Consider the following 15,122-nt stretch of genomic DNA (forward strand, 5'->3'; position numbering starts at 1 on the left):
TATACATAGTATTTTACACGTATTATACCATGTATTTTACGTCACCTTTTTCAAACGTATAAAACGTAATATACACTTCATACGACAACGTAAAATACGTATTATACGTCACGCCGTGTCGCATGGAATTTACATGTTTTTGCACTGATGAGAGTTAAAATATTCGATGAAAAGTCAATTTAATATTTTTCGCGACATGCTATGTATTTCATTTCCCCGTTCCGCACACTGTCAAGCGCCAACCCTGAACCCAGTACCTCGGCGGGACATCATAACCGCCAAATCAGTTTCTCATTTCCCCCCGAGACATGTGAATGCCGATGAAAGAAACCGTGTCCTGTAATTTAGTTAGAACATCATTTTGTTGTAGTCAATTCATCCATCCAATTGAATGATGAAAAAAGGTGGACGACGACTCCACAATTTTTGGGAGAATGGCGCATTCGAGCGTCAAAAATTGAATGGAAAAACAGTGGCATACTGCTTGATTTGTAAAAATCACTTGTCCAATACTGCAGAGGAGAGACTAAGAATTCACAGGTGAGTGATTTCAATCTATATTCCATCTTTGATATTAAAGGGCAAAAAGCTCCGGTTCAAATTGATTAAAGTTAGTGGCATTGCTAAAATCACTTCTTACCTCAATAGAAACACATGCAGGTAGGTAAGAGGCTCTTCAAGTCCCTCTGAAAATCGACAGAAGTCGAATCAATCACCAGATGAGAATTCGAACATCCAGTCCCCATCTTTGGTATCTATCGAGAAAAAATCATCTCCAGCTTCCTGTCCTCGATGCTCAAAGTACTTGAAAATTGAGAAACCTCAAAAGCGTAAGATCGGGTCATATATTGACCATGTCTCAGAAGACACCAAGGCAAAAATTGATACTGCTCTTGGGAAATTTATTTATGGATGTAATATTCCTTTTGAGGCAGTCGAATCAAACCTGTTCCAGGATCTCATAGCACACTTACATCCATCATTTAAACCAATTCCTGCAACATTACTCTCAGGGCATTTGCTAGATAACATCCACACTGAACTAACCGACAATCGTTCAGTACGTCCCACTTCGGAAGGAATATTGAGCATTACAGAGACAGAAATTCAATCGAAGGTTCACGTAATTGGGTTTTTGAAATCTCAGCAAAAGACAGATTATTTAAAACACACAGACAGATTATTAAAAACTTGGGATGTTTACAGGATGAGATTGAATTCATCAGCAAAATTCAATGAAGCAATTCATTTGACTACCACGAAGTTTGGAGTTTCTGTTGTGACCTTTTGTCTAACTATTAGTTATTAAATTAGAGGGCGGGTCAAATATTAATTGAAAAGGGGCAGAGGCTGTTAATATTGAATACATTTATTCAAAATATTAATTAATCCAATTACAGTGTTGTGAGTCAAAGTACCATTAATGGAAAATATAATAATAATTACGCGATTATACAATATTTGGTTGAAAATACAATAATTAGAATAATGCCTGTTTTTTGGGAATTCTCAGGGGTGGGGGGCAGGCAGGTCACTTGTCGGACCACTTTTTATATTATACAAAGAAAAAAGGGGGTGGCTCTACATTTGAGACAAAAGGGGAGAATTGAGGGATCCAACACAAATTAAACAATAATAATAATGATCTTATTGATCAAAAGAAAGAGAACAATGTTCATTACCACCGTTGGAGGGGTTCCGGGAAACGTAATTGGGGGAGATGATGCCGCTGGGCGTTGAGGGGAAAAGAAAGGGTACTCACTCGGCCGATGACGATTTTCCGAGTTCCTGGGGGTTTTTGTCCTCCTTATTTGGGGTCCTCCGGGTCTTAAGCCTCTTCCTGGGGGGCAACAGGTTGATCCTGGTTCAGGGTGAGCCTCTCTTACAGCTCTGAAGTCCTGGGCCACTTCACTATTTCTCCGCGATTTATTATATTGAATAACGGGGCACACTGTATTGTCTTAATCGACAGCTGAACGACGAGTGTCGATCGATCAGCCACTTGAGGACCTCCTCGAAGTATTCGGGGGTCCTCGGCCCATTTTCGTCCATTTCCGGGGTGAGTTATTCGCCTTCCCCTGAACCACCGATCGATGCTTGTGGGCATCTTCGGGGGCCGAGGGGTGGCGGGATGACGCACTACGCAACGTGCGTGTGCGCCTATTGTCCTGCAGAGCGTGGTGAACAGGGGACCGCGGGAAGGAGGGGGACGGCCTACGTCATCCCATCCTTCAGTGGTGCTTCTTTCTGGTGTTTCTCGCGCTGTCCGAGCGCGGCGAGTAGGGGATCGGGGGAAGGGGAAGGGGTTCTCCAACGGTGAATAAATAAGTACGTAAAAAAATAGGGGGCGTGCGGAGGGGAAAATCAACATAACCTCTAAGGTTATGTTGCTTCGTCACACTGTATATACTCTTATGACCGATCAAGACATTCAGCTAATTGAAAGAAAATATCTTGAAGGGGTATGGCTATTACAATGCAATAGCTCATTCGCTATATCAGTAGAAATGAGTGCTCTTGACGTAGAGTTGAAGGAAAAGGTACGATATGTACTCGAAGAATTTATGACAACTGGATTATACAAGGAAGTGATACTGCGAGGGGGAGTCTTCAGCGATCTTCAAGACAGTTCCTCTTATAAAAATTGGAACCTGCTCTCAAATTTTACCAATAATCTCCAAGTTATGATACAAATTATGGGGGATAGAAAATTGAAGTTGGGGAAAGAAGTAACCAACATCCTGATTGATGAATCTGTTGAGGAGCAGGTCAATAAAACATTGAAAATGTTGAAGCCGCTTCACACTCTCATGAAAAAATGCCATGAGGGAAGTACGATTGCTGATGCAACAGAGGATTGGCTGATGCTAGCATCAGACGATGACCCTTCGTATGATGGAATTCGATATCAGATTTATCAATTTCTGTCTCTAATAATGTTGGTGACAAACCTTCTTCATCCAGTGTACAGAGGAAAGCGTTTCATAAAGGATCAAGCTTGCATGCCGAGGGTGATGGAGTTTTTGATCGATCATCTTGAGGAAGAAGGAATAGAAAGCTTTGGGAAGTTCCAAGAATCTATCATCATTTTTGGCGCCTCACGACTAGAAAAATACACTAATCGGCTAACCTATTGGCAGGCTGTTTCATCTGTACATCCTCAGGTATCTTCTCTCGCTCTTAAACTACTGAGATTGCCTGCAGCAGTACCAAAGATGAAAGGACACCCAAAGCATGTGAATAATTTATCAGCAGACCAATTTGAAAAGCTGAAGGATATTTTCTATTATCTCAATATTGAGACTGAGCAAACGGTATGTGACTGATGAGTGCAACATAATGTGATATGTTTGTTCGATGATTTGCTATTTATTTGAAATTTTATGACTGTTGGAGTTGTGACCTGATTAGTTCTTAACTAAGCTAAGAAAGTTATTAGGATATTCTTCTCAAATAAAGTGTAGTTTCCCCAAAAAAATTTTGTAGAATTTTTATTTACTAATAAGATGTATGAAAACGAATTAATCCCAATCGATCAAATCATCGTCATTATTATACAGTTCATTCATTTTTAAAAAATAATAAATGTCAACTAGTTTCATCGAGCGATCAACTGTCAGACGATTACGCAGGTCTGAGTGAACGAAAGCCCACGAAGAAAATGATCTCTCAAGCTGTGCGGAGGATGCAGGAATTTTACATAATTTGTTTGCCGGATTTGCTAGTTCAAGATAAAATGGACCAGCTGCAGTCCAAAAGGTTTGAGGCGTTATATAATTTCTGTCTGCAATTTGCAGAAACTACCTGTGTTTTGCTGATAGTGAACTAGTCCGGATTCCTTCGTGGCTTCACTCATTTTTAGCTCCTGTGTAATGAAGTCTTCGACCATTTTCATCTTCATCTTGTTATGAGCACAGCGCTTACCTCGATACTGGGGATGTAAAAAATTTGCAGCCCACACAATAGGTTTTAAAACTTTATTCAAACGGCGTTCCAACGGGTTTTGTAATTCATCATTAACCGTTGGTATAATCAATTGCAACCATTGCTCACAACCATCGGCTAGACTGCAGCTCGATCTCTGGCAAACATTGATTAACTGACAGATAGGATCAAAAAGAAGGATATAATCCTGTAATTCGCTCTTGAAAGCGGGATCTCTCAACAGCTTCTTGTTTTCAACGCTCAATTGAATTTTGTGTTCATCGTTGAGCATGTTCCGAATCGATACGTTTTTTATATTTTTAACGGGAGAAATCAAAGTTTAAATTTTTTGTTAAATCTCATATTTATTCTCATCAAAAACTACTCGAGAAAAAAAATCCATTAGTACCATCGTCTATTACGGCTCTCTACTTTGTAAGCAGTTTGAATTTGTCTAGCCATAATTATCGTCCTATCTTGATCTCTTCTTGTAGTCGTTTATAATTTTCTGCACATCTGTGCAACTCGTTTCCTAACGGGCCACATTTCGAATGGCCAGCTTCTCCAGCCTAATCCCAAAGATAAATCAATCACCTCTGTGAGACATTTTTATGGCACTTAGCTTTACCGTCCTACTCCAGCAGTAGAGTCCCAAAACGGACCCTCCCCTCCTACACAATCTCCCACCAATTTCCCAAATTTACCACTTTGGACCTCTCAAAATTCGACGAAGGGATCAGTCTCTTCCCAAATCAAAAACAGTCGGGATCAACCCTTAAACTAAGTTCCGCGCAAATCGTCAAAATTTATATAGTGTAAAAATTCATTTAAATGATATGTGTTTTTAAAATGAAGTTAAAATTTCATAAATATCAGGTTGTCCGAATCATTAAATACCGAACCGGAACACACCTGGTGATTATTCACTGTCTAATAAAATTTGTTGTGTCCCCAAAAGGCATAACAGAGCATATTCATAAGATGGAAGTTTTTCAATAAACATCTAAACGCATCTCGATAGCTGCACCACCTAGTCTCGCAAGCCAGATAAATTCTGGAGCCTCCCAATAGCTTCAACTCATGTTCTGCTCCGGGAGTTTTGAACTCACGTAGAAGTTTATTCACCTTTTTTGTGAATATCTCAGGGACGAAAGCCTGTGCCAATAAATTACCACTATGGCTCTCACAAGTAGTATGCCATATGTCTACTTTCTTTCCCATCGATACCATGGCCGATGCATTGTCCGATACAACTGCATAAACATCGATATTGAACTTTTCTTGTGCTAGGCACTTATCCTCATCTACAATTTTCCTCAATTCTTCGCCTGTTTCACTTACTTCCGTCAAATCCCACGATTTCAAAAATATGCTCTTGGAATTTACTTTGTGAATGGCACAAACGACATTTTTGGTATTAGCTGCGGAGTTTGTCCAGCCATCAGTGAGCAGAACGCCCTGTGAACCGCGTAATGACACTCGCTCATGGACTAGGCTCTGATGTACTTTGTCCAGTAGTTTTGTTGACAATTTTTTTCTAGTGGAGATTTTGGAGCTAGGATGTAGGAGGCCAATGAAATTCTTGAAATGTGGAGATTCTACAACATTAAATGAAATGTTACATGCGAAAAAGAACTGCGCGAGAGCGAAGTCGATTGCATCCTCTATTGGATTTGAGTTGCGCGAAGATGATTGCTTCTTATATAGAAAAATATATACATTAATAGATCGATAACAACAGTTATAGGATTTCAAAAAAGGGTGATTCGTTACTTACGTTGTTAATTGTGGAAGAACTCATGATTTTCATTGAACGCACTTTATTAATAGTTTGTAAATGAAATATAATTATATAGGGTGTCCCAAAATTGAACGTCCAGATTTTAAACTTAAGTTGGGGGAGAAATTCTGGATCGAAAAGTCCTGAACGACTTTTTGATCAGACGCACCCCCTTCAACTTATTCAGGGTTGAAGTTGGACGAATCAGGGGCGCGGAATACCCGGTCGCACGACGGTGAGGAAAACGTTCGAGTGTGGTGGTGTCCCCACCATACGGTACTACTCCCTTACGGCGGCAGAAAGAGACGACTGTTGGCGGAGGGAAAGAGGAAGGGGACGGAAATGAAAAAAATGAACACCCAAAAAAAATCATCAGCGATTGATAATTTTTTTTTCCTTCGCTGAAAGAAACAAAAATATGTGTATAATATTTATGCACGACATAAGTGAAACTTCTTAGCCATAGATTGTTAAAAAATTTTGTGTGAATTTTTTGTGATTATTTTTCCTATCCAAATTTCAGCCAATAGAATTGCACCATTTGTTGATATTTTGTATAGCCTACTTCGAATTCCAGCGATTATTTTTCCCATCCAAATCTTAGCCAATAGGATTGCACCATTCGACGTTATTTTGTATAGTCAACACGGTATTTCAGCGGAAATTCTTGGAAATTTCACTGGAAATTTTGCATGTTGCTATATATAAAAAAAAACAAATGTTGAAGTAACCTTCAATTGTATCTGACAGATTAAATGGCAATTCGTTGAAAATTATGTCTCATGGTGCAATTCTATCGGCCCAGATTTGGATGAAAAAAATAATCCCCCGAATACCACTCGAACTTCGAAATTATCTGATATTTCCCTCAAGATTCCCTACAAACAAATAAGCTTGTCAAGTTTTCCAGAAAAATCACTCGCGCTTCACGCTCGTGATTTTTAAACTGGAAAACTTGACACGTTCATTTGTTTGCAACGAACCTATCGGGAAATATCCGATAATTTCGGAGCTCTTGTGGTATTATATGCGATAATTTCTGGAAATTTTTATTAAGCCACACAGGAAGATTTCAGAAAATTTTGTCATTGAAAATTCGAAATCTCGTGGAGAAACCAAATAGAATAGTCAATTTCTGTTCCATATTTCCCTGAAAATGAACAGAAAACAAGGAAATTGCTGTCAATGCATTCTTAAATTCGGGGAACAGTGACACCGAACCCCATTTAGGACAAAAAATCAGGAAATTTACGATTTCATTGAAAAATCAAGGAAATTGATCTCCAATATTCATATTAGAGTATATATTTCAATAAATTACGAAATTCTCATTTTCGTACCGCTTAAATTCGGGAATTTTCTTGAAGGATAAGTTAGACCGGAGATTTCATGATTTTCAAATGTGTAAAAAGCATTTGATGCCACTGGATTGGTAATTCCCAGTGCACTATCCCGATATTAATAAAACGATTTTATTAGTATTGTTCATCGGATTAACAAAATGAGCCATGTTCCTACTCCGGATCTATCGCGTTTTCGTTTCTCTCCCATGTCTCCTTCAGTCCGACTGCCCCACCACGCGCGCTATCCCCTCCCCTTTCCTGTCGGTTTTTCGTTACATACGATATTCGATTTACACCTCAACGAGCGCAAAGAAGTTCCACTTCAAAAAAAATGAAAATCTCATACAGGGCCAATGGGGCTTTAAAAAATTAAATCGCCCGGTTTTTTTTCCAGCGCTGTAATGTTCAATGCTGTTTTTTTTCTCCTTTTCGATTAGATTAAGAGATGTAATGGGCCTCAATCGATGGGGAACTTATTCCTCCATCGAATGCCTTTCATTTCATCCCTTGCCATTAATTAGGGGAGGAGTAAATAATTTTTATGTAGCGGGCGGTTGTTCATTTTTTTCATTTTCCCCCCCTTCCTCTTACCGACTGCCGCCAGTCATCTCTTTCTGCCGCCGCAGAGGACTAGTACGGTGTGATGGGGACACCACCACACTCGCCTGTTTTCCTCACCGTCGTGCGAGCGGTTATCCCACGCCCCTGATTCGTCCAACTTCAACCCTGAATAAGTTGAAGAGGGTGCGTCTGATCAAGAAGTCGCTCAGGACTTTTCGATCCAGAATTTCACTCTGAACTCAAGTTTGAAGTCTGGACGTTCAATTCTGGGACACCCTGTACATGAGTTGTCTTTGATATATACAAAATTATGAATGTAGTGTATTGTATCGAACTGAAGTGCCCACTGCTCAGTATCGACATTTAAATGTATCGATAGATTATGTATCTATGTATAAAATATCGATATTATTCAAACTGAAACAAAGCTTTTCACATTTGCTTCAATGCTTTCGTTTTTAAGACAAATTTCATGAAATATTGGTTAAATATCGGGCAATTAACGAGAGTAACAAGGAGAATTCAAATTTCATGAAGGTCACAAGGGTAAGAAGCACTATCGTAACGTAACATTGTTGTGATCCTGTTAATGCTCGCCTCTAGTACCATTTAATAACTCCCTGGTGAATCTCATGAAATTTAGCCATTTAGTTATCACCCTCATGATATTCGACCTCCACAACCATTTAGATATTTTTTACATTTTATACTTTTTTAACGTATTTAACGTAAAATACGTGCATTCAAAATCCGGTCGAATGTAATAAACCGTAAAATACAATTTCATACATTTTTGACATAATTTACGTGTATTATACGTATAAAGTAAAAAACCCTAGATCCTACCGATTTACCCAACCCTGGTATTTACATTTGGGCAGAGCCTCCTGGCGTCAGGAGTTTCCCCTACGTTTGTACCGACGCTGAGGAATTCGGGGAATCTACGTTTCTGGGGGGTTCTGAGAAGGGTTACCATTTCTCGGGAGCGACACCGTCAACTTTGACTGGCAGGTTTTTGGTCGTTCGTATTTCCAATTGAACAACGAAGTTTGAAATAACCGCCACCCGCGAAAATGAAAATTAGCTGTAAGAAAAATGTAAGTTCTGTAAGGAAAAATAGTGACGACCTCGCGGACCCTGAGTCGAACTTGGTGTAAGGATTGGGATCCCCCTTTTGGGGGGTCTCAATAATCATGAATCAGGGAGTTACGGGTGCAGGGTGAACCACTGTCCCCAGAGGGGGGCTTTGGAGGGGGCGGATCGCGGATTAGGTGGAGGTGGAGGTGGGATGGTCCGGACTCCCAAACGTTTGGGAAGTTTTGGGAAAGGGGTCGCGCCGTTTGGGTGACAGTCGGAGGAGCTTCCCGCGGAATCGTTCGGGAATCCTCGAGGGGGGGTTCGGACAGTGTTGGGCAGTGGTCGCGGCCATTCGGGAGACGCGAGGGAGCGCGAAATCGGCTGGTGGAGGGGCCGTTCCACGCGCGGGTGGGGGTTCCGGGGGACAGGCTGCTTCGCAATGCGAAGGGCATGGACGCTGCGGTTCTCGCAGCTAGTTGCAGCCACGCGTTAGTAGTCGGAACCTCCTGCAACGGTGGAGGCCGGCGAAAACGCGACGCCACACGCGGGGCTGGGTCTCCGGGGGAGTGGGTGGGTATCCCTCGGGAAAGGGACGGTTCGCGGGGCGGGCCGTCGGGTGAAATGGGTGGGTTCCCCTTTTCTGTGGGTTTGCTCCCTCTCCGCTCCTCTTTCGAGGGGAATCCAGGGGAATCCAGGGGAATCGAGGGAATCGAGGGGACTCCCCCAGCGCCTCCACGGGGCCCCGATCTGAGCTACCCAGCTCGGCGGGAACCGGAAGGCCACTCCCAGGGACGGTGCCCAGAGTCCCGAGCTACCCAGCTCGATGCCGCGGGGAACCGCCCCCTCTAATCCTTAATTTTTTTACTTTTTACTTTTTATTTTCCTTTACAGCTCTTGCCTTTTGGCACGGCCGGCGACCGTATCGTCGAACTTCAACCATGGCAGGGCATTGTTGCAACAAAATTTTGGAGTCTAAGCTGCCACCAATCGGATCTCCGGGGGGGGGGGGGCACAATAATGCGTCCGTCGTGCGGCGAAGTCTGCGCATCGCCTCCCAGCATGCCAGAGAAACATCGACAGCGACTACATCGAGGGACCCAAGGAGGGTGGTGTCCTCAAGGGTTCGTAGTCGTCCGCCGTGCGCCGGGGTACTGCCCTCCCGACGAGGGAAAGGTTCCAGCTTTCGTGCTGTCCACGATGACGTCACAGAGAACGAGGGATTGACTGCGCAGGCGAGCCAGCCAACGCCTGGATCTTCAAGACCATCAACCGATGAGTCCACTCATTTATTAGGTAGGATTCGCGAGTGCCACGTTAGTTTAAGTAGGATCGATAGTCAACGCGTCCCGACCGGAGGCTCACCGGTACCCCCCGTTCCAATACGGCATCCTCCCCGGACCCCCGCGATCGAGGGACCGGGCGCGCAACGCGACGTTAGAATACTGCGATTGAACATGTCCCGTTCAATTGCAGTAACTAGGGAGGTCTTCCAGCTAGTTCACAAAGAGCGTCTGGACATACTGTTGGTCCAAGAGCCGTATGCCATTCGCGAGGCGAACACCTGGGCCATCCGCGGCCTAGGTCTCGGAATGCGTATTGCCGCGTGCTCAACGGAGCGACCGTGGGCGGCTGTCGTTGCGTGCAACTCCATCGTGGAGATTGCTTACGTGTCCCAACTTAGTACAGCACATTGCATCTGTGCTGAAGCCCGCGTCCCTGGTGGATCCTTCTTCGTCGTCTCCAGTTATTTTCAGTACTCGGACGACATAGAAATCCACCTGAGGCATCTTGAAAAGGTTCTCAGCTGTCTCAGGTGTCGCCACATTCTGGTGGCGGCAGATGCCAACGCCCAACACTCCCTTTGGAGCCCCAGGAGCACTGACTGTGGTGTCCTCCTGGGTGCGCTCATCGAGTCTTTCGGTCTCCGCGTCGCGAATGATGTTAGGCAGGGCCCAACCTTCGGAGGTGCCGCAGGTACATCGTTCATCGACGTCACACTGGCCACCCCTGGTATGTATAAATTCATACGTGCATGGAGGTTGCAGGACGAGTGGTCCACCGGTGACCACACGTCCGTTTTCTTTCGATTAGCGATCCGGAGTTCCTCACAGCGCGTCAATAACTCGGGCGTCTGCGAAGGCGCTACCATGCGGTTCAACGTTCGTCGGGCCGACTGGGAAAAGTTCGAGGCAACCCTCGATGAGGAGGCCCGTGAGAAACTCGCGGACCATCCGCTGGATTCCTCAGCGGATGTTGAGAGAAGGGCAGAAGTACTGCGTGACGTACTCACCAACGCCTGCCGAAGGGAGATGTTGACTTAAGACTGTCAAGATCGCCTGGAGCGACCAAGAGGTTTCCAAGCGGGCCACCCGGGACTGTCCGCAAGGATCAGTCCTCGGCCCCGCTAGAATCTCATGTTCGATGCCCTCCTCAAGAACATCGAGCCGAACTTCGTGCGCAATCGAAGTCGCGTACGCGGACGACCTCATCGCGGTCGTGTCGGCAGACTCGCGTCGGGAATTGGAGAGGTTAGGCCAAGCTGTCGTTGACAACATCTCCTCGTGGTGTGCATCGGCGAAGCTCGACCTGTCAAAGAGCAAGACAGAGGCACTTGTCCTGTCCTGCAATTTGCAGAAGAGAGCGCCGCTGGCACAGTTTAGATGTGATAGGGTGCGAAAGCATCGGCATCAATTTAAACCGGCATTAGACAGCCGCCCACCCGAAATTAGGCTTGCCAGGCAGAAAATTAAATTCAAGGAAAGCGTGCGGTACCTCGGGGTACATTTCAATAGGAACATGAGGGTCCGGACCCATACAGAATATATTCAAGAAAAAGCTAGGGTGCTTTTCACTCGGCTATCGGCCCTAATGCACAAGCATTGGGGGCTCCGATACCGATCAGTCAACATAGTCTTCCAGGGCGTTTTTCAGACTGTCGCGTCGTACGCAGCCCAAGGGTGGGTGTACCGGTGCACAGCGTATGACTGGCGGAAGCTCTGCACCGCACAGAGGAGCGCGCTGCTAACAGTGACCGGCGCGTACAGTACGGCTTCACACGAAGGACTCTGCGCAGCGGCGGGAGTTCTTCCTGTGGACCTTTTATTGAGGGAAAGAGCAGTGCGCTACCAAGCGAAGAAAGGTATTCCGGTTAGAATAAGTACTGTAGATATCGACCCCGCGAATCCGCGTGTTGATAACAACGGCCGCCCGATCGATGCCGTCGACGATGTAAAAGCAGAGATCCGTAATCTCTGGAAAGCTAGGTTCGAGCGGGCTTCAACCTGGACGAACGTCTTTGCGTTGTTCCCCGATACTGCGGCGCGCCTGGACGCTAAGTGGGTTGAGTGCGACTGGCTCTGGCAGGTCCTGACAGGGGATGGGCAATTCCGGTTCTATCTTCACGACCGGTGCCTTGCCCAGTCACGCAACTGCGAGTGCGACCAGGCAGAAGACACAGTCCAGCATTTCGTGATGGACTGTCCGATATATGCACCACAGCGGGAGTGCATCGCGAATATCATCGGGAATCGCTCATGGCCCCAGGCAGCACAAGCGCTAGTGTCGTCTAGGGAGTCGTTTGCCGCGTTCGCGGATTTTTGTCGGGAGTGCATGTGGCTGAAGTGCATGGAAGCGTACGCGGAAATAAGAAACGGTGGCGACGATGAGTGTAGGAATGAATGCGACCAACCAGCTCTCGTTGTCGGAGACGAGAGTCGTGGGGCAGGAACCCGGTAACCTTCTACGGGTAACCCTGTCCCGGTTGGAGATATGAATGAGTATTCGAGTCACCTCTTCTCTTTTCTTCCTCTTCTTCGATTCCATTTCTTATAACCCCAAATACCCTTATCCACTTTTCACATTCTGGATGTCAGGCTGACACCAAAGACCACGGCCCGAGGTTCCCGAGGACAGTATGCATTTTTCCAAACCCCCCCTTGGCAGTAGGTAATGGCCTAAGTGTTTGTTTCATGTACGTAGAGTAGATTAATAGGTCATGCGAGGTTTCCGAAAACCATAACCTGGCATGGTTGTTTTCATACTACCGCATTGAGTGTAAGGAAAACTAAATAAATAAATAAATAAAGATTACAAAGTTTTCCTTAAATTTATTCCCACCCAATTGTTATTTAATAATAATTTACAATAAAGGAGCTAAACATTTAAAAAGAAGAGGACCACAAATGTTTATTTAAAAAAAAACGAAGGGTTGCACTCCGGGGGTGCAGGCAGAAGTGAAAACTTGAACTTATGGCGCGTTGGGCACTTTTTGGGGACGCTCGCGACATGAGAAATTGTACATTAAAAATCAAGTTACCAAAGCAATGTGGGCACTTTTTGAATGGACATGAAGTATAATAATATATAAACTATATTCGAAGGAAGTGGTTGTATTTAAATGAGTAAGTATTAGTAAATAGTAAATACAAAATTTATCAATTTTCATCCATAATTTCAACAACTCTTACATCATCATTATTAGCATTTCTATCATTATTATCAGGATTTTCATCAAATTCGAAAACTGAAACAATAGGTCTATGGTAACTAAAGTATGAAATGAACCATTTGATTTAAATCTATTTATATATCGTGTGAATACTGCATCAATAATATCGTATTCTTTACTTTTTTGTTTTCTACTTCATGCTCATAAGTGGAGTCATCTATCCAGTTTTTTCTTTTCCTTTTGCGAGCATCATTTAAATCATCCGCATCCATTTTCAAAACAAATCTGTGATCAAAAATAGAAATGTAGATTCTTTTAAAGCTAGAATCGTAGCATATATATTTTGTCGGGTTTTCCTACTTTTCCGGCTTTCCGACAATTTTAATTGTTAGCTGAATTAAGCATAGAGTTAATTTTCCTAATTCCCCAAAATTTCGAGATTTTCTGTAATTTTGCAAAAATTTATCAACTTCAAACTTTAAATGCAGCGCATTTTTAAACACTAGCGCCAAACTTGTATTCTTGTAATGTAACTGTTGGTAAAACAGGAAGTTGTTTCCCTAGCGGAAGAAAGAGACAGCTGATATACAGGGTGTAGACCAGGTCGAGACGAACAGTGAACAGGCATGTTTTGGGGGTGATTCTGAGCAGAAAAGTCCTTTTCCACTTTTCGCTCGGACGCACCCCTGCAGAGATATGGGGGTGAAAAGTACGGCCAATGGGGCGCGAGCATTGGGCGGCTCTCCGTCCGTGTGCCGCGGGTAAGCAGTGTGCGTGCTTCCCCTTGTCCTCGGGCGAAAGATATTTCAAGACAATCCTTTCGGGGGCGGGGGGGGGGGCCTAGGGTGATTAAAAACCGATTATTATTTACATTAGTATTATTTATTAAAAGACAAGATTCTGAAAACCGCGGGCATCCCCCTTGGCGTTCCAAAGCTAATTGTTTAAATGTTATTATAATTATCTCATGATGCAATAGCCCTACAGTGTTTTGTCAAGAGATCTTCTTTGTTGAGGGAACAATTGAGTAGGGTGGATCCGGAGATTTCAGGGAAACTGTTTGATCGTGTAAAGAATTTAACTCGCGGAAATTATCACACACAACGATTTGTTAATTTATTAAACCGCGTGGTCAATTTCAATGCGGGTTATTACAGTCTTTACAAGTTGATTAGTTGATGTACGGTTAAATTATGTTGATGTACAATTTAGTTGATTTCACGGTGAGTTTCGATAGCGAACTTTTCGCGGTGAAGGTCGATGATAGACTCTAGGTGAGTGGGGTGATTTTTCAAAGATGAGTGATAGATTTCGGCTGGTGACCGTTGACCGACAGGTCACGATCATTGCCGGAGTTTTCCGATAATTGTTTTCCGTTGAAACTGCCCGAGTTTATCTTAATTCTAAACAGACATTTTTTGCAGAGAATCAAATTTTCTACAACAAATGTCTCCTGGTGGGATCCCGTAAATCCATTTGTTCATTTAATAATTGGATTTGAAATTTAAACAACAATCCGCGACTAATCAATAAACTAAGACATCTACGCGATTTTTACATAAAATAATTAATGTGTAAAATTGGATTTCTCGCAAAAAAATCGTCTTGACAAAATGTTGTAAACCCATTTGTTTACAAGATAATTGGCAAAACGTGTTTTTTGGTGGAAAAATTCTGAAAATCGCGGGCATCCCCCTTGGCGTTCCAAAGCTAATTGTTTAAATGTTATGTCGTTATATGGTGTCAAAGACAGCCTAATTACCGACCTTTATCGGTAATCGATTTTACGCACAACGAATTAAATCTTTGTCCTACCGTTACGCGGATCTGTCGGTCTGGTTGATACAACATGGCGAATGTATAGATAAATGTGATAACGTGCTCGATATATAATCCGATATTATATTAATAATCTTAAATATATTTATCATTTATTGGAGTGATTGTTTCTGCTCTCATTATTTCCTAAACCTCCAACAGGTTATGGGCC

At 43.5% G+C, this 15,122-nt stretch overlaps 2 protein-coding genes across 2 annotated transcripts; one reads left to right on the plus strand and one right to left on the minus strand.

The window, feature by feature from the left end:
• The first annotated feature begins 141 nt into the window (after positions 1-141).
• Positions 142-11,006, plus strand: LOC135172609 (uncharacterized). Its single transcript, XM_064138762.1, has 3 exons — positions 142-540; positions 9,577-10,695; positions 10,777-11,006. Exons 2-3 carry the CDS (start codon positions 9,624-9,626, stop codon positions 11,004-11,006), a joined length of 1,302 nt encoding a protein of 433 aa, XP_063994832.1. The 5' UTR covers positions 142-540; positions 9,577-9,623.
• LOC135172608 (uncharacterized) lies at positions 4,747-7,255 on the minus strand. The gene is made up of 4 exons (XM_064138761.1): positions 7,223-7,255; positions 6,821-6,854; positions 5,814-5,876; positions 4,747-5,696 (listed from the first exon to the last, which is right to left on the minus strand). The coding sequence occupies exons 1-4, from the start codon at positions 7,253-7,255 to the stop codon at positions 4,855-4,857; spliced, it is 972 nt and encodes a 323-aa protein (XP_063994831.1). The 3' UTR covers positions 4,747-4,854.
• Positions 11,007-15,122: the final 4,116 nt, after the last annotated feature.

Source organism: Diachasmimorpha longicaudata, chromosome 2 (genome assembly GCF_034640455.1).
Source record: "Diachasmimorpha longicaudata isolate KC_UGA_2023 chromosome 2, iyDiaLong2, whole genome shotgun sequence".
Lineage (NCBI taxonomy): Eukaryota > Metazoa > Arthropoda > Insecta > Hymenoptera > Braconidae > Diachasmimorpha > Diachasmimorpha longicaudata.